Raw genomic sequence first — 22986 nt, 5'->3', positions numbered from 1 at the left:
TGTGTGTGTGTGTATATATATATATATATATATATATATATATATATTCTTTGACTTGGCATCCATGTGTCCTCTCAATGTCTCTCCCTAAGATAAACTCCATTTTTCTTCCAAAATGACCGTTTTGTTTATATATTCCTTTGTGTATAGTTTTTAGATGCAGGTATATATTGTAAATACAGATATACATACATATAAAATTTCTTGTTCGCCCTGTCTTTGTATTACACTTTTCCCCCATTTTTCTTCCTCAATAGTACCCTGTAGAAATCCCACCAAATCACTTGGTTAAGGTAAATATTAGGATTTTAAATTTACAGATGAAAAAAATTGAGGTGCATTAGCTTTCAGAGACTTGTCCAAGGTCCTGGGGCTAATTAATGGTAGAGGTAGGATTTGAACCTATCTGTCTCTGATGCATATGGTCAGTGAACACCAAAGGGAAAATAAAATAAAAACAAACCACAAACAAACAAAAACAATACCTCTTACACCTCTTAAGTTTGGGTTAAATTTCTCCTAAAAGACAAATTCTTATCACCTTCTTTGTCAAGTGTTAACTCATTCATCTAAACATATGTTTAAAAGTCACCATTAATCATGTGAGGCTCCAGGAAGAAGGGACAGTTTGTTGTCCTTCTCCTAACATGACCAGATCCAGACCTCAACCTACCAGGGGGGATATCATTTTATCATCATCCAACCATCACCTCTATGGCTATAAGGAAAACACCATCTGAGACAATGGAGTGAGCCCGTTCTGTCCAGACGAGCACAGTCATGCTGGCTGGATTGCCCAAACGTCAGCTTCTCAGTGAGGGCTACTCTAGCCATGTATCTAGGACTGGAATCCACTCAATACTTCCTGTACCAACTTCTCAAACTTCACCTAACTTGATAGGTATTTTGCTTATTTATCTTTTCCTTTTCTCTCTCCCCCAGAGACTGCATGCAAATTCCATGAGGTCGGGGATTTTTTCATGTTTATTCACTGATATCCCCACTGTCTAGCAGAGCGGTAGACACATTTTAAGTGTTAAATAAATATTTATGGAAGGGACAGTCTAAATACCGACAAAGCCAATGTCAACCTGCTTAGGCAAAGCAGACTGGTCCTCTAAAAGCAAACACCACCCCAGCCTTCAATTTCGTCACTTTCCCTACACTGAATCAGTCATATAGTCTAGGACCCTTTAATAAAATATAGAGGTACCTGTGAACCATGAGAAAGAAGATATCTACTAAAAAGGGCTCCCAGTGGTTAATTAAGCTCACATTTTTTTAAAAAACAGAGCCTAACAGCCATTTCTATATATAGCTCTCTCATGCAAACTGCATTTCAGGGAGAGGCCTGCACTAAATTACATGCCTCTTCATTGAACTGCCTGCCTGCACTGTGTTTCTGCCAGCTGAGCCAGCCCTTATAAAGGAGTTCCTGGACTCCTATTCCAACCAATAGGACTGAGGCGTTTCCCATCCAATCAGAGCTGCACAAATCTGAGCAACCAGCTCTATTCTGACCAATCAGGACAGTGCCTTTTGAACCAATCAAACTGCAAGGTTTTCGAGTCTTCATTTACATGAGGACAGACCAATCAAGGACCAGGGGCAAAGACTTCTATATAAGCCAGCTCCCCTCTGGCTCAGGAGAGTGCACTTTTCCTCTCCACGGAAGACAGAAGGCTGCATTTCTCCAGCTGAGCTGAAGCAGTGAATGTCTCAGTGCCGTCTCAGTGATGTGGAGGGGAGCAGACCAGCACAGAGCATAGCAGAGCTGTCTAGCCAGAGAAGGCCTGGTCCCAGGACTGCCTCATAGCTGCGCTGCATCACCATTGAGCTGTTTGGCAGAGTCAAGTTTCCTCCTTCATTTCACCCCATTGAATTGGTGCCAGTGACCATCAGTTGACACATTCATGAGCAAAACTTTCCCATTTGCTAATTAAAATGTTTAACTTTAATTCTGACACTGTCATTTTAATTGATCGCACGTAAATTATTTTTAAAAAAATCAAACTAGGCGGCAGAAAAGAGTGGGGAGAGGGAAGCAGAGAAGGAAAAGCAAGTGCAAGGTGTCAGAGAAATAAATGTCAGACATTAAATAAATGTCTTCCACCACACATGCCAGGACTCGGTGGCTATATGATTAATGTATCACAAGTGGTATCGAACTGTTTTTGTCAAAACTATGTATCATAAAAAGGAGTAGACACTCGGAGCCACTTTGGTGGTTCTGAGCTCCTTTCTAAGAACATGGCCTCGAAAGCCTGTGGTGAAGTCACAAGCGCCTCAAGTCCAATGGCTGCTCAGACACAAACAGCTGCCCCACGCCCTGCCAAACTTCACTCTTCACGTTCTCGGAACGAATGGACAGACAGCATGTGGGTTTTCCAAACTGCACCTGTTACACGGCATGGGCAGGGCTGAGAAGAGGATGTTTTTTCCTTTTTGCCAAATCAGCAGTGGGAACAAATGTAGAAATAGACTTTTGGAACCAAGTGCAATGTGAAAAAAGAACAGCCTCTTTCTTTTCTTTTATAGCCTCAATTCAATTAAAAATATTGTACAGTGTCTGCTAGGTGCCGTGGAATATGTGACCTTCAGAGCTGATAGTCTAATAAGGAAATTTTTGAAAGTTCGGAATCTAGTTAAGTTACAGATTAACTGATACAAATCTTCGTGGCCCTAGGTCTGGCCAATGAGCTGTGAGTAAAATGGACACGTCATTTCCACACCAGAGCTTTTCTCAGTGTGAAACCCTCCAAGGTTCTTTGATCCACTGCCAGGGCACAAGAAACATGAGCTCCTGGGTGTTCCACCAGCTTACAGCCTGACCTGAGGACAAGCGGAGCAGATCCCCACGTTGACCCATTGGACCTAGAGCAGGGGTAGTCAACCTTTTTATACCTACCGCCCACGTTTGTATCTCTGTTAGTAGTAAATTTTCTACCCGCCCACTGGTTCCACAGTAATGGTGATTTATAAAGTAGGGAAGTAACTTTACTTTATAAAATTTATAAAGCAGAGTTACAGAAAGTTAAAGCATAGAATAATAATTACTTACCAAGTACTTTATGTCGGATTTTCATTCAGTTTGGCAGAAAAAATCTTTATAAAACAACTTACTATAGTTAAATCTATCTTTTTATTTATACTTTGGTTGCTCCGCTACCGCCCACCATGAAAGCTGGAACACCCCCTAGTGGGTGGTAAGGACCAGGTTGACTACCACTGGTCTGTATAATCAAAAAATAAACTGCTGAGGTTGGGGCTATTTGTTACTGCATCATTGCCTAGCTCATCCTGACTGGTAAACCCAACCACCAGAGGTCAAAATGAAAAGAAAACTAAGAAGAAAAATTATAGCGAAATTTAGTTACTAGGAGTCCCGGGTTTGATTCCTGGCCAGGGCACACAGGAGAAGCACCCATCTGCTTCTCCACCCCTCCCCCTCTCCTTCCTCTCTGACTCTCTCTTCCCCTCCCACAGCCAAGGCTCCACTGGAACAAAGTTTGCCCGGGCGCTGAGGATGGCTCCATGGCCTCTACCTCAGGCGCTAGAATGGCTCTGGTTGCAACAGAGCGACGCCCCAAGATGGGCAGAGCATCACCCCCTGGTGGGCATGCCAGGTGGATCCCGGTAAGGCACATGCGGGAGTCTCTCTGACTGCCTCCCCATTTCCAGCTTCGGAAAAATACAAAAAAAAAAAAAAAAATACAAAAAAAAAAGTGAAGTATTCTAACATTTTAGAGAAAGTACAGGATGATTAGCTTGACTACTTTAAAATAAGAGAATGTAATCTTTGGAGTAAAGGCCACTGGTTATTTTTTTTTAGGAACCATCTATACAATGACTATAATCTAAAGGCTTTGCTCTCTCCCTAGTTTTAAGGTGGGGAAAAAATGGAGAGAGAGAAAGAATGATACTTCAAACCTGCATGTCAACCCTTTGAAGAGAAAGAGAAAGAGAAAAGGGAGGAAAAAAAAACAGATAGGAGGTACTGACCTTCTGGACGATAGTGGTCAGGTCCAAGCAAAGCTGAATGATTTTGTTTTTTGTGACTGAGAAATCGTTGATCCCTGTAAATGGCGCCCTGGAAAGCAACAAAAATTCTCTTTAAAAATGTAGGGGTGGGAGAGGGGAACCCCCTGGGATCCTACATTATGCTAACAAGCAGAGCTCCTCAACAGGCTACCTGAAATTATTCACTGTGTGACTGCTTCCTCTCAAGTACACACAGAACAAGAATCAGAATAGAAAACAGAAAATTTCAAAAAACACACAACGTCCCCTCAGAAGTCAACTAACTGCCTTCATACAACCAAACAACCATTGATGTTTAACCTCATGATAAAACAACTTAAGCTGGCCCTGGCCGGTTGGCTCAGCGGTAGAGCGTCGGCCTGGCGTGTGGGGGACCCGGGTTCGATTCCTGGCCAGGGCACACAGGAGAAGCGTCCATCTGCTTCTCCACCCCTCCCCCCCTCCTTCCTCTCTGTCTCTCTCTTCCCCTCCCGCAGCCAAGGCTCCATTGGAGCAAAGATGGCCCGGGCGCTGGGGATGGCTCCTTGGCCTCTGCCCCAGGCGCTAGAGTGGCTCTGGTCACGGCAGAGCGACACCCCGGAGGGGCAGAGCGTCGCCCCTGGTGGGCGTGCCAGGTGGATCCCGGTCGGGCGCATGCGGGAGTCTGTCTGACTGTCTCTCCCCGTTTCCAGCTTCAGAAAAATACAAAAAAAAAAACAAAAAACTTAAGCTGTTTCACTCTTCTCTAAGCTGAGGTTAATTTGTTCCTGCTAGTCACTTCTCAATAAATAAATTCCAAAGGGGACCCAAAAACCTGCCGCTGACACAGAATAATTCCTAGACAGGTCCAGTGGAGGGGACAAGAAAGGGATAACGGTTGGTCATATTCCTAAGACAAAGTATCGGGCCCTCCTTTCAAAGGACGGCCAAGCACACCCGTGACTCACCGGTCCAGCCACGACAACAAGGCCTTCGCCGCGCCGATGAGCTCCACCACGGACGTCAGGAACTCATTGGGGGGCTTGCGGGACGTGTTCCCATCATAGGCTGAACTTTTCCGCCGGCTACTTATGTAGTTCTGTAAGTTGTGGGACGATGCTCGCAATTTCAGGACCAAGTTCTTCATATTGTCGGTTTCAAGGCCATAATTCTGTAATAAATAAAAGCAAGTGAAAAAATGCAAAACAATGAACAATGTCCAAAATCTCATAATAACGCAAGAGCCCACTGAGGAACCTGTAGCAGCCACCAAGCCTTCTGTCGTCCCCCCGCAGTGCTGACCTCACCCACGTGGCCACACTGACCCTCCCACAGCCGGCTCCTGCTCGGGGACTTTGTTCTTGCTAGTTCCTCTTTTCAAAATGCCTCTCTGACAAAGCCTGGCAGGCACAGCACCTTACCGCTTCCGTCCAAATAAGCCCAAGTGTCCCCCTCTTCTTTGAGGCTTCCAGAACCATCGCAGGGGTCTCCAAACTTTTTACACAGGGGGCCAGTTCACTGTCCCTCAGACCATTGGAGGCCAGCCAAATACAGTAGTAGTCCTCTCACTGACCACCAATGAAAGAGGTGCCCCTTCCAGAAGTGCAGTGGGGGCTGGATAAATGGCCTCAGGGGGCCGCATTGCGGCCCGCGGGCCGTAGTTTGGGGACGCCTGATCTAGAGCAAAGTTTCTTAACCTGGGTCCTACCAACATTGAAAGACCAGTGATTCTTGGTTTGGATTGTGGGGGGAAGACTCCTGACATTGCAGAATGTTTAGCCGGTCTATACACATCAGATATCAGTAGCACCACAAGCCGGCTGTGACAACCAAAACTGTCTATGTCCATACATTGCCAAATATCTCCCCAGGTCACTTGCTGGCACCTCACTTGTCACCTGTCATCTCCCAGAACCACCTTATCTGCTGTTGTCTTCCCCCCTGGGGTGCCAGGTCTGTGTCAAAGGGGTGCCATGCCTGTCGCTCACAGCAGCACCTCCAGCACAGCAGACAATAAAATAGGGATTGAACAGATGAACTTCCATCGATGAGACTGTCACACAGAAACAGACCAGTACTAACTAAATATCAATTCCCCTCAAATGTCATTTCCGTCTCGGGAGCTTCTAACCTGTGTTCATTCTGAACCACATCCAACTTACTTGGGTGCTTCAAAAAAAAGATCAATTTCATGTGACAATATTGCCTAGCCTCCCTTGCAGAACAAGAAAAAAAAATGCTGCATGACCAGGCAGAGGCACAGTGGATAGAGCGTCGGACTGGGATGCGGAGAACCCAGGTTCGAGACCCCCGAGGTCGCAAGCTTGAGCGCAGGCTCATCTGGTTTGAGCAAGGCTCACCCAGCTTTAGCCCAGGGTCACTGGCTCGAGCAAGGGGTCACTCGGTCTGCTGTAGCCCCCCGGTCAAGGCACATATGAGAAAGCAATCAATGAACAACTAAGGTGTCACAACAAAGAATTGATGCTTCTCATCTCTCTCCCTTCCTCTCTGTCTGTCCCTATCTGTCCCTCTCTCTTTCTCTATCACACATACACACACACACAAATCAATTTATACAAAGCACAAATATACCAGGGAGTTCTTTATGGTGTTTTATTGGGGGGGGGGGGGGAGCAAGATGAACAATGTTATATAATAACAATAAGACTTTACCTTAATAAAAACTTAACTAGATTTTATATGATGTTTAAATGTATGTTGCCCCCCAGTAAAATAAAAAGCAATTTTTAAAGTTTAGATAGAAATTTTGAGTCAAGTACAAATATAAAGAAAAAAAAATCTTCCAGATCTAGTCACTGAAAACCCTTTTGCAAACCTTAAAAATAAACCAAAAATTTCACGATTAAAATGAGTGCTCAGTATTGACAGAAACATTCTATTGAATATCTAAACCTCACATTCATTTCCCCCCTCCCTGTCCTTTCCTAGGAACCGAACCATGATGCTGTCCTTCAGTGGAGAAGACAAACATAAAAAGATGGATTTCCATCATGGCTTTTTCAAGTCAGAGAACCAGCCTCACAAGTGAATAAAGACCCGCATGACAGAGCTTGTCCTCAAGGGCTGGTGACTATGATTAAAGGGAACTGTCCCCTCACTCAGTCAATTACTCAGCCTGCCAACTCTATCAAGAGTTCTGAACTAAAAGCAGGAAAGCCAGCTTTCTATAGATCAATGTCACCATAAATTACTCGGGGCTTTCATGACTACACACAACATTTACTTCCTGAACTCAAAGTGGATTAAATGCATGTTTTAAACCTCAATCTCCTATAAACCTATCACTTTTAATATAAAATAAAGGGGGGAGTGCAGCTTCTTATTGACTGGTTCTTTCCATTTCCGCTCAGTTTGCTCTTATTTTTCTTGTTTTTTCCCTAAAACAAACCATGGGACTGGAAGGATGGGTAGATATAGCTATAATAAAAAATAATATTTAAAAGAAGGGTGGAAGGAGCAAAGTAAGAAAGGGAAATTCCTCCCCCTGCCACCCCATTGCACAATAACAGGAGAACAAGAAACTGATTATACTAGCTCGAAAGAACCTCTACTCTAGAAACATAATCAGGAAAGGATTATTGACTTAGGAGTCCCACAGTGAAGGACAGAAAATGAATAATTTCTCAGAGTAGATTTGATTACTTTCACTATTCTTTTCCCTAAAACCTGTCTCCTTCAAAAATTGCTTGAAGATAAGGTATCAAGAAAATACAAACTAGGTAAGAAATGAAAAGCGCCTCTGAAAATCTATATACATACTAAAAACTTTCCACAGAGATGCCACTTTATTAGACGTTAGCCAACAGGGGTCATTTCCTGGTCTGGCAGAGAAATGACACCCGAGACAGGAGAAAAGAAAACAGGCAGGTTCTCACCCTTCTGTTAAGCACATTTTAGGGACGGAAGAACACTTACACAACTTCTCTTCCACCTTCTTTTCCCATTCCTACTTGCTCTGTTTAGGAGCCAACGTTCGTGGTTAAGGAATCTGGGAGGCACAAAATCAAAACCATCCTTTTGACTTGGGTCAATTAAGTTACAACCTGAGAGATATACTCCCAGTTTTCCTGAAGGCATTGACTATGCTCATAAGCAAGGTCAGGTTGAATACTAACTGCCATATGATTTCTCCTGTATCATTTCTCCCCCTAAAAAAAGGATAACACTTTTTAATGTGAGCTTTGCCATGTGGCTAAATGATGAACGAGGAATAATCACAGGGGCAAGCACCCTGGGCAGCCAGATACATTACAGGTATCTCATTTAATCACACATTTCGGTGGCATCACTTAACACATGGACTAATTCTAACTTTGTTCACTTTCTCAGCCTACAATGACCTTAAAAAAATTTATCTGTCCCTGCCTTGGCCTTAACTAGGTCTGGTTGAATTGGCAAAGAAAATGGGCTGCAATTATACATTATTACTCTCAACCATACCCTCCAGCCTAACGCTGATCCACAGAACTTCCTGCAATGATAACAATGTTTCCTGTCCCCACTGTGCAGACACTGTAGCCAGTGACCACAGTAGCTATTGAGCATTTGCAATGTAGCTAGCTGGACTGAAGAATTGAATTTTATTTTATTTTAATGCATTTTCATTGAAAGAGTCACATGTAGCTAAGAGCTGTCTTACTGAGAAGAGCAGCTCTACCGTCTGTCCCAGCTGCCCTCCGCCCCAGGGACAGGAGAAAACTGGGCTTGGACTCCAAATTCAGCCCTAGGAAGTGGTCCTGGTTCTGTCCCATAATCCAAGTCACTCTCCAACGCCACTCCAGCCGGCCAAGGTCAACGGTCACAAAGGGCGGCTTCTCTCCCGTCTGTCTACCTGTGACCGACTATTTGTGGTCCCTCTGCTCACTGGATTTGACATCTTAACCGGGAGCAATTCCCTATTTCAGGTTCTTATCCATTCTGCATGCCCATTTGTTTCCAAAACTTTCCAATGGCTTGGGTTCTTCCCTCCCCCCTTTCCTTACTTCTGACTCTATTCATTTCCTGCCCATCATAACATCAACATCCGCTAAACTAAGTTTACATAAAAACCCCTTTTCTGACACCAGGGCCCACTGGGGTTGGAGTCGCCGAGGCCAAAAATCACCACCAATTTATAGATACAAAGCTCCCTATGGTGGAAATGGATTAAATAAACAGTACAATTAATATATTCATTCTAGTAATATTTACAAAGGAGGTGATCTCAAGCCTAATAGAGATTTCAGTCAAGCTCTCTAAAACTCTCCCCAACCCTGAGAAAGCGCCTTCGTTTGCAAACCCCTCCTCCGGTGACCCTCCTGTCAGAGGCATTAGCTGGCCCTCTGCACACAAAGCATGTCCAGAACGAGTCTGAGGTCAGAACTTTGTCTACAAAGGAAATGAGAAGGAAATTGTAGGAGATAAAACACAGCTTTAGGTTCTGGCGATTGTCCAGCTTTGTTCATTTCAGCCTAATAGTCTGAGGGGCAGGGAAGGGGGAAGAGCAGAGGGCGGCAGCTGTGATGTTTATTATGGCAGTGGCCGTACACAGCGGTGCCCCCGCGCCCCCTTCCTCCTTCCCCCTTCACTCTGCAGATTTCAAAGAGATTTACCTGTCCTCCCAGTCCCACCGCAAAGCTGAAAGAGACGGTGCAAAAGAGCAGAAAAGACTGCAAAGCACTGTTCCCAGAAAGCACAGTGCAAGTGAACTCAAAACATGGTTCACTGAATTTAAAAAATGCAGTTTTAATAATACACAGGACTTGGAGACGTCTTCGGGGCAGTGCAAGAACTCACGCCAGTGCCCGGCCACGGCCCAGGGAACGGCGCTGCCCAGATGCGGGGAGCGGACTCCCCCGATTGATTCTCGGGAGGTCGCGGAGGGCGGAGCGTGTGCACAGAGCCGGGATCGGAACCCAGAGAGCCTGCCTCCCAGGGCCGGCGCTCACACCGCTTGGCCACGGTGTCTCCCTGGTGGCAGCTCATTTCTCAACCACAAATAATTTCCCCATTCCTTTCCTAAACCAGAGCGGTGCATCTCAGAGCAGAAGACAAGGCCCTGTCCATTTTAAGCCAAAGAATATGCACAACGCAGCAAGTGTTATATAATCAACGGAGCACAGGCCGGCAATGGCAAAATAATCGGGAGCACATTCTTTCCCGCCCTTCTCAGTGACGTCATTGTATCTACCCCTGGCTCAGGCTCACGGCATGACTAACCCCGCTTGAATGCGCCCCGGCTGTCCAAACCCTGACAGTTCAGGAAACTGCATCCTTGGCATGGCACCACGACAGACAGATGTGGATGCCACCGTATGCCAGACAGTTTATAAACACAGTGCCCTTACAGGTACGTTTAGCCCACACCTAAGAGCCACCCCCGAAGCCACGGGGGTAATGCAAGAGTCAGAACCTGGCAGGATTCACCTCCGTCACAGTCAAGCCAAACCTCAGTCATCTGCAAAATGGAACTAAGTCCACATTTTTTCCCATTTAGCTACCATTTCATAGGTTGATTATTTCGAGCACAAGCATCAGTTATTTAAATATCACAAATACCTGTGAAGCATAAAAATGCTTTTCACAGTAACAAAAACAGACAGGGAAAACAACCCATTTGTCATTGCGATGTAGAAGGCATCTTCATTCAGGCTCATCTCCCTCCTTTTATTCTTTAGAAAAGATTTAAAAAGTAGACTAACACAGATTTTTCCATTGCAAGTCACACTGTTCTTGTAAAGGGCAAGGTAATAGTTTAGGTTTGTGGAATCCCACAATCCCTGTTAAAGATACTCAAGTCAGCCATTACTGCATAAAAGCTGGCACAGACAACACATAAATGAACAGGCACAGGCCCTGGCCAGCTGGCTCAGTGGTAGAGCGTAGGCCCAGCCTGTGGATGTCCAGGTTTGATTCCTGGTCAGGGCACACAGAAGAAGCACCCATCTGTTTCTCCACCCCTCCCCCTCTCGCTTCTCTCTCTTTCTCTCTCCTCTCACTTTCTCCCCTCCTGCAGCCATGGCTCAATTGGAGCGAGTTGGCCCTGGGCACTAAGGATAGCTCCATGGCCTCTGCCTCAGGTGCTGAGAAGAGCTTGGTTGCTGAGCAATGGAATAACACCCTAGATGGGCAGAGCATCACCCCCTCGTTGGCTTGCCGGGTGGATCCCGGTTGGGCGCATGAGGGAATCTGTCTCTCTGCCTACCCTTCTCTCACTGAATTAAAAAATAAAAAAATGAATGGGCATGGCTGTGTCCCACTAAAAGTTTATTTACAAAAATAGTGGACCAAATTGAACTCACAGGCTACAATTTTCCAACTCTTAATCCGTTAAATGATTTCTTTTCTTCCCTTCCTACATTGTCTTCCGTTCACGTCAACAGTTCATTAATAAAATGATAGTGTGCTCAATGAAGATTTAAGAGAACAAAGTTCCAAAGAACATCATCCCGGTACAGAGCACCTTCTCCTGAACTAACCAGTGCACAGAGAAGGTCGACAGCCTCCAACACGAGTTCCTGGTGTCCAATTCGCGTGACGCCCAGCTCCTCCAGGTCCTGATGGGCGATCCGCAGCAGCTGCTCCCCGTTAATCTTCTCCCGTTCGAACTTGTGGACGTACTGCTGCAGGCAGTCGTCTAGGCCTAGCAGAAAAACAAAAGAGGCCGTTCACGTCGATTTGTGCCTTTACACCAAGAAGTCACCAATTATGCTGCACTGTTTGATCGTCTAGGCCCCATGTCTCCCACCTGATGGCCACCCTTCCAGTGTGCCCCCATCTTCTCATGTCAGACAGATTTCAAATGTGCAGCTTACACTATCCAAATGGATCCAGTTAAGTTACATGACAGTGACCTTCCCATTCCCTTTCAACTGAAAGAATAAACACGAAACCCTTGATCAGGGGTCCCCAAACTGCGGCCCCCTGAGGCCATTTATCCGGCCCCCGCCGCACTTCCGGAAGGGGCACCTCTTTCACTGGTGGTCAGAGAGAAGAGCACATTGACCATCTCATTAGCCAAAAGCAGGCCCATAGTTCCCATTGAAATACTGGTCAGTTTGTTGATTTAAATTTATTTGCTCCTTATTCTAAATATTGTATTTGTTCCTGTTTTGTTTTTTTACTTTAAAATAAGATATGTGCAGTCTGCATAGGGATTTGTTCATAGTTTTTTTTTATAGTTCGGCCCTTCAACGGACTGAGGGACAGTGAACTGGCCCCTGTGTAAAAGTTTGGGGACCCCTGCGCCTTGATGACTTGAAGTGCCCATTATCCATACGAGACACGTTTGTTTGCTAAGCAACTCCTCCATTGGGACCCCATCCCTCTCCCAGCCCGTGGGAGTCAGCAGGCCTGTCAAACAAGGTGCTTTGCCACAATAGTTCATCTACCAGACCATATTAGGCTCTGGGATGACCATGTGACTCAAGGTGAACCAATTAAAATCTCCCTTGATATTTGCTATATGGACACAGGAGACTGAGGCTCTTTCTTCCTCTCCAGATGAAAGTCATAAAGACACCATCTTGCAGATGCTGGCCATCATTTTTCTGATTAGTTTTCTGGAAATAAATTCATGTGAGAGAGAAAACAAAATTCAAAGGAGAATTCTGATAAATACAAAATTCAAAGGAGAAGGTACTAGCAGTGGTACCCAAGAAAGGCAATGTTAGATGGATTAACTTATGGGAATTTTCCAGGCCAAATGGGAACAAATCAAATGCCGACAGGGATGTATTCTGATATTTTTACATAATTATTAAAATAGGTGAGCCAAATAGAACTTGGGAATCTTTATTCCTGGACAGAGAACTTTATAGTCAACTTGTTTCAATGGTTTTGCTAAATAAAATTTACCTGAATCACTGGAACTATTGAAGCCTAATACTAGCCATCTAGTGTTTTTGAACGATGAGATTTATATCAACTCAATCCCAACACAAAGGATAAAAACTCAATTTCAGTAGAACAATGCATGTGGCAGGCATGCTGCTCTCCCTTACCCGCCTCAAAGACACACATGCGCACTCACACACACATGTGTGTGTCTCTTACTCCTTGCTAAAGCTCTGCGACGTGGCTCCTCTCTGGACTAGGAAACACAGACAAAAACCTAGCACCTACTTCTGAGAGAACTGAAGTTCATGGATCCGAAAATCTGATGTGCCAGGCTCAATGACATCTCTGCCCCACAAACTTTCCCGATTTGCTTCCTTATAGAATATAAAAAAAAAGGAACAATTTCCTGATAACTATTTGGGGCAATTAAATGTAGAAAGAAGAAGTAAGAAACAATTAATTTTATGGTAACCAGATGAGTTGGAATCGATCCCTCTTCCCTGAAATGACATCTGCCTAACAGAAGGGCTCCATCACACAGCCAGCGAGGCTGGGGACACTGACAGAAATCTTGCTCCATTTGATCACCTGAAGCCACAAATGGTCTCCATGACATAACAGTTGAGCAGGCAGTGGAGGCCACGCAAGCAGCAGGTACTGACAGCAATGCTCCTGCTCCACCTGGCCTGCAGGGGTCGGGTCACAGCACTGGGGCCACCCAGGCGTCTGCAGAGGGCCAGTATCCATCTGCAGCAGGCAGCAATGACAATGGCCAACAGCCAAGGAGAGCCTCCTAGCGCTACAGACATGGCTAAATTAGGGCTCATGGAGGCTACCTAACCTGTCCACGGTCACGGAGCTTGTAAGATTCCAAGGAAAGGGTGCTTTTTAAGCCATTTTCTTCCCCTTCATACAGAAGAAAAGAGACTGAATTCACACCAAGGTCCATTAGACACAAGCCCCGTTCTTTTGCATCGCACCCAGCAAACACAGGAATATAAAAATGCTTCTCCGAGCATCTTCCTAAATAAGCAGCAAGAAGTATGGAATCTTAAGAGATACTTAGAAACTAGTACTTCAGATCTGACTGGGCCCAAAAACTTGGGCAAGTATAGACAAAAGACTAATTATTGTGAATTTTACCCTAAATGCCTTTGCCAGTTCTAAGCCGGATCATGAACAATATCCTCCACTCTCGTCTCCCTCAGAGGTTTTCTTCCCTTGCCTATTACGGCTGAATTGTGTCTCCTGAGATTCGTATGTTGAAGTCCTAATCTCTAGTAGCTCAGAACATGACTATTGGGAGGCAGTGTCTTCAAAGGGCAGATTGAGTTAAAAAGAAGTCATATGGATGGGCTCAAATCCAATATGACTGATAGCCTTATCAGTCACATTGATTGAAGAGGAGACAGACAGAGTGAAGACCATGTGAACACGCAGGGAGAAGACAGCCATCTACGAGCCAAGGAGACAGGCCTCAGAAGCCAATGCCGCTGATACTATGATCTTGGATTTCTGGCCTCCAGAACTTCAAGAAAAAAAATCAATTTCTATTGTTTCACCCACCCAATCTGTGGGGCTTTGTTATGGCAGCCCTAGCAAGCCCACATAAAGCGAGTAACATTTTATTTCATATTCATCCACACGTGATAAACTCTTTCCTAAATGAAAACACACAAGGTCCAGTGACAGGCTGAACTGAAACTCATGTTTGCTGTGCCAAGTAAGTCCGTTGCTCAAAATACACGCATAAAACTGAGAGACTTGTATTAGTCTTCATGTGCAGACTAAATTAGTCCCTTAGAATTAAAGTAGAGAAACCATGTACGACAGAATTTCATTAGACTAAAATAAGCAGAAATAAAGATGAGGCCAGATTTCTCTTCCAACTAACCGTGAAAAGTTTCACTGAAGAAACGGGACTGCAGAAGCGGCGTTAGCGCAGTCAGGAAACGCTGCAGCCACAGAGAAGAAGTTAAGATGGGAGGTGTGATGAGGGTTCCAAGCTTGTACAGATGATCAGAGATTCAGAACTGAAGAAGAGGGCACATTTCTCCGAGAAGGGGGCCAGAATCTGCTTGAGGATTCTGAGGGAACACAAATAATCTACTCTCAACTAATCATTAGATCCCCGAGATGTAGAACTACCGAGCATAAATATCCTGTTCCTACCCACCTGAAAACAGAATCCACAGTGACCTCAGACTTTCCCAAGGGACACATATATGAATAAGTTAGGTTTTAAATAATGTCGCCCCCAGTTTTATTATTCCAATACATTGTGGCCTATTGTTCGGTTATCCTATTGTTTAAAATACAATTAAACATTTATAAATAGCTAAATCAAACTATTATGCCATCCTGCAGAGGAGGGACGGGAAAATGTGTGATTTCAAGTAAACTGGTTTTAAAATTTGCAATAAACCACAATGTGCCTATCTGCCAGTTCTTTGTTTTCCGTCAAGGGAACTTATAGAAAGTCTAGCGGGACTGAGAGAAACACCCAATTAAATAAAATTAAATACATCCCATTTCAATTAAACTAACCAGACAATGCCACGGGAAAAGAATCATGAAGGGAAAGTCGGGCTCCCACAGGATGGGACCCAGAGAGAGAAGGCACCCAGACGTCCCGCATTGTCACTAGCTCTGGCTGTAAACACCCCTAAACTTCCCAAGAAATCCCAAATGCAAAAGGAAAGAAAAAGGTTTTATGATTTTAAAAAATACAGTTTTCTGATTTCCATCAGAAAATGGCAGGATTAACAATCCCAGTCCCACTTCTTGCTAACGGGGTTCCTGGCGCATGTCAATCAGCCGCCTCGTTTGTAAAACAGAGATAGTAATACTGCCTACCACACAGATCGGAAATGAAAATTAAACATTAATATGTAAAAAGAGCTTAGAACACGGTGAGGGACATAACTCTTTCTGTATTTCGTGGGGGGAATGGAATGTGTTCGAGTCCGGATGTTGGGCAGCCCTCTCTGGGACGGAGTACATCGGAGGCAGACAAAGCCAGAACCGTCCGTGGCGTTACCTTCCGCAGAAAGTGCTCCCGAATTCGGGGAACGGCGAACGTCACGGATTTCACCTGAAAACGATGTAGGATTTAGACCAGAACCCAAGTGCCATGAAGGATAGGCTCCTTTCGGTTCCTGCGTGTTCCCGGCATCGAGGACACAGCTGGGGCCCAACAGGACTTGGGAAATAAACAAACGGGAGCATGAAAAAGAAGCGAAAGAACTTCCCAGACCCGTTTTCAGGGTCCATTGAAGCTTCTTCGGAACACACAGTTGAAAGGTTTCTCCCTCGTCTAAGCCCTGCTGCCTTCCCACCGCACGGGGCTACAACCCCTGCCCCCAGCCCAGTCCAGACTGGCCTGTCTGGCTTCTGCCTGCCTCCCCAGCCTCCTCCCGTGCCACAGCGCACCCCCAACCACTCTGCTGGACACCGGTTACACCTGGGGGTTCAAGACCTCAAGCTCCCTTCCACCTCACGACCTGTCCGCGTGCTCCTTCTAATCGAACTGTCTTGTCTCCTCCTCTCCGTCTCAGCTCACGTACTCCCTAGCAGGGAGGCCCTGGCCGATCCCAGTATGGAGAGGAGCCCCATAACCTCTGCTCTCCCGTGTGTCCTGCTGTCTTCCTTCACGGGACTCGGCGAATCTGTGTGTATTCATTCACTGTCCTGCACGCACCTCTGCCCTTCTCCAAACCACGGGGCTGCAGCCAGGCCTGTCCTGACTGGTCGCCATCACACCTCGTGCATCACAAACAGAGGAGGTGCTCAGTACTGGCTGGATGCAGGAGCACAACAGCAAGCAAGCCCGGGTGGGGCTGAAGACCACAGCTTACAAGCTGCAAACAGATGAGGCCGTACGGCCCCGGCAACCTGTCAGTGTTTCTCTTCGTGAACCTATCCAACCCTCCCCTTCTCTGCACCTTACACTGCGGGCAGGCAGCAGAGGAAGACTCTTCAAGGGTCGTCAACACAAGATTCCCACAAGGTTGCCATAATCAGAGCTTGAGACCAGGTCAGCCCTAGTTCCTGGAGTTATTAAAGTACAGCTTTCTCCTTGTTTTCCAGAAAGCCCAGTTGTTACTATACTCTAGGAGGGGCCAACAGGTGCCCCATGTCCTGTGCTGAGAGCAACATTACTCGCATAAGTTCTCTTTTCCAATGAAGTCACCTTTACATTGTGAAGTAGGAAGAAGCGCATGCGGCTACTTCTTAGGGCCTGTGGCTCTAAGTCTTTCCAGCTGTGTGACCATGAACAGACCACTGCACCTGTTCACCAAAGTGTGAAATGCAGGGGCTGGAAAGAGATCCCGGGGACCCACCAGCTGCACATCTATGAGGCTGCAACCCTTGGGCACTGCCTTCCTCCTCCCGTCTCCAAATTAGTAAGGCACCATCATCCCCAAAGCCCTGTTAACAGAGAGGTCAAGGGCTCAAATATCAAAGCCAGCTCCCATCAACAGGGCAGGTAATTGGCTTGTGACAAGGAGGACTTCTGAGGTTACACAATCTAAGATCCTATAGGCTCAGAATTAGAGCAGACTGTTAAAGATTAGATTGTTTTTGTATCCTACTTAACACAAGCACCAGGTCCTGCACAGGCTCAGCTGGGACTGACTCGGGATTCAGAGCAGTCAGAAAAGAGGACGAGGCAATGTCTAAAGGGCTGAGTTACTAAAATATAAAATAAAATAAAATAAAATAAAAATAAAAATTCCACACTCAGAAATATGCACACTGACATACAGTACAAAGTTTTAAAAGTACACTAAAGAAGCCGAAGGCCTGAGTGAGCCCTGAAACCCAAGGTCCCAGCGTCCTCTGCAGAGTTGTGTCCGGTAGAGGAGCGACTGACTGCAGGTGAAACCCCAAGCAGGCGTGCATTTGGTGGAAAAACAGACGACTTTCGGTCTTGGCCCTGCAACATGGATGGCTTCCAACCATGACGAACGTCTTTAATGTGAAACACAATAGGAAGGATACAGTTTACCAAGTACTATGGAGAAGAAGAAACTGCACCAGTTCTGTGTGACCCAAAATTAACAATGACCTAGAATTTGGGAGAAGAGATATATGAAAGGACACGTGTAACGATGGCAAATGGTTGAATGTCAGTGACTGCATGGCAGACACCTCTCCAAAACTGAATGTGTAGAAACCCCTGCATCTTCCTAATGTCCCCACAAGCGTGGACCGTGGAGTCCCACATTGGAGACAAAGAGGTGAGTCGGCACAGAGAGGGGAGGTGACTTGCCCAAGGCCACACAGGACCGGGGCCCACAGCTGGGGGGGACTGGCCCAGGGTCTCTGCTCCTCACCTCCAGACACCATCTCTCCACCCTCTCGTGCAGAATGTTCATGGATGTCCCCTCAATTGACCTAAGGAAAGGAGGGTTTTAAGTCACAGGAAAGTACACTAGTCATTAGTGACTTAAGTTTGCTACCTGTGATCGCCCGCAGAAATTTCAATGGTCATGTAAAGACAATGAGAAAATTAAGAAACTGGTGACACCAACTCCTACTCTGGTGGCATATTATCCACAAGTGTCGGCAGGATCTGATGTCCCGCGGTCCTTAGTAACTCTAAAATACAGGTAAGATAAATTCTATCTCTTCCCCCAAGAAATCTGGATAGAATTCCTTTGTGGCTCTTTCACTTTTGAACGTAGGTCTAGAAACTGGTTCCATTCGCCAGTGGTGACCACAGAGGGCAGTGACATACCAATAAAATCAGCTGCCTTTAAAGGATTAAATATTAGTAGAATTCACAAAACTCTCCACCCATAGTTCCCAAAGATACTTTCCAAACACTTGAATTGAGTAAAAGACAGTGTGTTTTCTGTGTGCCACTAGCATCCCCCGCAAAAGACAAAGGCAGAGAGAAACAATACTACAAAAAAGAGAAAACAAGAAGCAGCTAGCATTGCAGGTCTGGGCTTCTCTGTATATCCTGAGGCTACGGGAAAAAGGGCAAACAACCCGTCTGTGGTTTGCTCCCAACGCAGAGAACAGTCCAGTTCACTCGCTCATGTGCTGACTTGCACTGAAGCGCCAACAAATACGGAGGGGGCACTTCCCTGCAGAAGCGCGGGGGGGGGGGGGGGGGGGAAGATGCCACAAACCCGAGATATACGGTAAAATGGGAGGGTCCACCCTCCCAGAGTCCGGGCTCTGGCACTGCCCTCGGACATGAACCGAGAAGGTCCTGAAAGAAACCTGTGGGGAGCAGGGAAAGGACTAGTGAAGAAAGATGCGTGAAGCTGTTCTCTCCCACGAGTACTTGTTTTCACCGAGAGCTAGAAAATGTGGTGGGCGTGCTGCTCCACGAAGAAGAGTTAACCAAAGAGAGAGCAAGCAGGGTCAGAATGCAGGAGGCAGGAACAGGACAGCGAGGAGGGAGGGGAAGCTTTGCGGAGAGTAAATGCCGCTTCGATGGGTACTGTGCTTCCACTGAGAGCCCCAGAGCCTTGCCAGTCACTACCGAGACCCGTCTGTAAGGGAAGCAGCAGTCCTGACACCTTTCCATGGAACCTCCAACCCCACCCTCACCAAACTCCAGCACCACCACCCCAGAATTCAACGATATTTGGCTTCATCTTTTCATTTGTCTGTTTCTTGTCTTGGAGAGGCATAGCATTACCAACAAAACAAAAGCTTTCTCCTTGGGAGGTCTAGAAAAAAGGATCTTTTCCCCTGAACGAAGACTTCATTCCATCTGAGCCAACTTCGATATATATATATTTAGCATCAACTAGACACAGCCCTCCAGCCCTCATGGGAGGAGGGGGGCTTACAAAAGCCTTCAGGGATTCCCACAAGACACATGGTCAATAGGTGGACACGAGGCAGACCAACAAAAGACGCCGTTTTCTTATGGTCAACACATCTATTTAGCCACCCGAGAAAAAACCATAGGTCATATTTCTAAGAGGGAATTTTGCATGAGGCTTTGCCCACACAGGAAAATCACACATGTGGAAATAATACTTTTCTATTGAAAAAAAAGTATTTAATTTGAAATTTTATTTTTATATTTATTATTTATTTGCACTATATATAACATATGTGCATATACACAAACACACATACACATTCTGCCAAAAAATAGAAAATGACGTGTATATAGAAGAAGACTAGAACAATGGTTTCATTCAAGTCTCACAATTTGATCTTATAAAGAACACAGGAAACACTAAGGATATGCACTAAATGTTCACCACCCTAGAAAAGTCTTTGCCTGGTTACCCTTCTCAGGCACTTCTGGTCTCAACTCAAATGTCACCTTTCAAAGAACCGTTTCCTGTCCATCCAACCTAAAAAAAAAAAAAAGTCCATCTATGTGTCAACTGATGGTCATTGTCACCAATTCAACACCAAGAGAAACCCCTATTTGGGGTGTGGTGAAGAAGAAACTTTATTCTGGGTAAACAGCACCATTGTGATACAGCACAGCTAGGGGACAGCTCAGTTGGGTTACAGCTCGGCTGTGGGACAGCACGGTGATGAGCAGCAAAGGCTCCCGGGCAAGGCCCCAGCCCGGCTCTGTTCCACTCTGCTCTGCTCGGGTCCAGTCCACCCTGCTCTGCTCGGGTCCAGTCCACCCTGCTCTGCTCTGTTCCGGCAAGAAGTCTTCTGTTTCCACTCGGCCTGTGGAATGCAGTCTGCAGTCTGCAGTGGAAAGGGAACTACGCTCCCTGAGCCAGAGCCTAGCTGACCTAGACAGAGAGAAGTGTCTGGGTGGGTCCCTGATTGATCCATTCTTATGCAGATGAGGGCTCCAGAGTTTCACAATTTGATTGGCCCAAAAAGCAAGGTCCTGATTGGTCTGGATCGAGGCACTGTGATTGATTGCTAAAGATGCTAATGGAGTTACTGCTGCACAGCTCTGATTAGACAGAGAAAGTCTCAGTCCTATTGGTTGATACACAATTCCAGAAACTTCTTTTTTTTTTTTTTTTTTTTTTTTTTCCTGAAGCTGGAAACGGGAGAGACAGTCAGACAGACTCCCGCATGCGCCCGACTGGGATCCACCCGGCACGCCTACCAGGGGCAACGCTCTGCCCACCAGGGGGCGATGCTCTGCCCCTCCCGGGCGTCGCTCTGCCGCGACCAGAGCCACTCTAGCGCCTGGGGCAGAGGCCAAGGAGCCATTCCCAGCACCCGGGCCATCTTTGCTCCAATGGAGCCTTGGCTGCGGGAGGGGAAGAGAGAGACAGAGAGGAAGGAGGGGGGGGGGTGGAGAAGCAAATGGGCGCCTCTCCTGTGTGCCCTGGCCGGGAATCGAACCTGGGTCCCCCGCACGCCAGGCCGACGCTCTACCGCTGAGCCAACCGGCCAGGGCCAGAAACTTCTTTATAAGGACTGGCTCAGCCAGTACAACACAGTGCGGCCAGGCAGCTCAGTGTAGGAAGGAAGGAAGGAGTTCAGGGCAAATGGCAGACAGTTTAGTGCAGGCTTCTCCCTAAAGTGCAGCCTGCATGAGAAGCCCCAATTCAGAAACAGCTGCTAGGCTCTATTCTTACCTTGGAACCCAGTTAGCCACAGAAGCCCTTCTCAGTAGGTATCCAAATCACTTCTACCATACTACCTTTTTATTTTCTTCTTAAAGCATCACTATTTGAAATTACTGTGCTTATTAGGCTAATGGCCTCCTTTTGTCTCCTCCCTTTAAACTGCTCCATAAGAGTGAGTATCCTTGTCTGTCTTATTACCTACATATCTCCAGTCCTGTAAACAGATGCTTGCTCAGTGCAGACACTTAAGAAGTAATTGAAGGAATGAAGAATGAATGGATCTACACACTCCAAAACAACCAGAGGGCATAATAAAAGAACAAAAACACAGTGGACATGTCAGACAACCTGCCCGGAAACCCAGCCTGGCTTCTTACTGCCCTGTGTGTCTAGGACAGTTTCACACCTCACTCTCCTTAACCTCAAGCTAAAATAACACGAAGTGCTGCATTTAAGAGTGCTTTGTAAACTGTGAGATACCCTATTATTGTTATTAAAGACATCTGAGTCAATATTTGTAAGTGGCATCAGTGAAAGGGTAAATTAGAATACAAATAAGTGAGTTAATCTGGCAAGAGTAAACTTTCTCATCTTCAACCCCATTTTGCAGCTCTGACCTTGGCCAGCTGCCACTCAAGTATGTGACAATTTGTTTATAAATTATAGTAGAAAGCACAGTATAAAGACCCAGGTTCAAGTCTTTACTCTACCATTCAACTTCTTTAAGTCTCAATTTCCTCTGTTATGCATGAATTATATATGAGTAACCTACATATTTTAGCATACTACTATGAGGATAAAAACATCATGTTATGCTTTGCATAGAAGGATAGAAGCCCCCCATGTAGCTCTATGTTGGAATTCTGATTCCAAAGGCCACATGGGCACCACTGGATAAAGCACAATACTAATAACAGAAGGGTAATGGCAGAAGTCCCATCCCATTGCCCACGGTGACAACATGAAGGCTTCCATGACCACATTAAGACAAAATTCACATAGCAAAAACTGCACCCTTTTAAAGTACATAATTCAGTGATGTTTAGTATAGTCAAAGTTGTGTGACCGCTATCTAACTGGAGAACATTTCCATCATCCCAACAAGAAACCCCGTACCCACGAGCAGTCCTTCTCCACTCGCCCCTCCACCCAACCCCTGCAACCACCAACCTACTTTCTAGCCCAATGAATTCGCCTGTTCTGGACATTTTGTATAAATGGAATCATACAGTACGTGACCTTTGCGTCTGGCTTATTTCACTTAGCACAAAGTTTTCAAGGTTTATCCACGTTGTAGCTTCATTCTGTTTTATGGCTAATATCCCATTGTATGGCTATACCATATTTTTTAATCCATTCATCAGCTGATAGACACTTTGGGTTGTTTCTACTTTTTGGCTATTATAAATAATGATGTTATGAGCATTCGTGTACAGATTTTTATGTGAACATATGTTTTCAATTCTCTTGAGTATATACCTAGAAGTAGAATTATTGAGTCATACGGTAACTCTATGTTTAACATTTTGAGGAATTGCCAAACTATTCCCCAAAGGGACTGCCCCATTTTTCATTCCTATTAGCAATTTATGAGGGTTCCAAATTCTTCACATCT

At 45.6% G+C, this 22986-nt stretch overlaps 1 protein-coding gene across 2 annotated transcripts in view; it reads right to left on the bottom strand.

Moving 5' to 3' along the window:
• The window catches only part of CNKSR3 (CNKSR family member 3), an 84674-nt gene that overhangs the window by 28479 nt on the left and 33209 nt on the right, over positions 1 to 22986 (bottom strand). For both annotated transcript variants that reach the window (XM_066372954.1, XM_066372955.1), the window contains exons 2-4: positions 11478 to 11641; positions 4968 to 5170; positions 4003 to 4090 (exon numbers count right to left, since the gene is read on the bottom strand). In XM_066372954.1, coding sequence (XP_066229051.1) covers positions 4003 to 4090; positions 4968 to 5170; positions 11478 to 11641 — 455 coding nt within the window. The remainder of the gene's footprint in view (positions 1 to 4002; positions 4091 to 4967; positions 5171 to 11477; positions 11642 to 22986) is intronic.

The sequence above is a fragment of the Saccopteryx leptura genome, chromosome 3, assembly GCF_036850995.1.
Source record: "Saccopteryx leptura isolate mSacLep1 chromosome 3, mSacLep1_pri_phased_curated, whole genome shotgun sequence".
Lineage (NCBI taxonomy): Eukaryota > Metazoa > Chordata > Mammalia > Chiroptera > Emballonuridae > Saccopteryx > Saccopteryx leptura.
The sequence above is the reverse complement of the archived record's forward strand: the minus strand, read 5'-3'. Positions and strand labels throughout refer to the sequence as shown.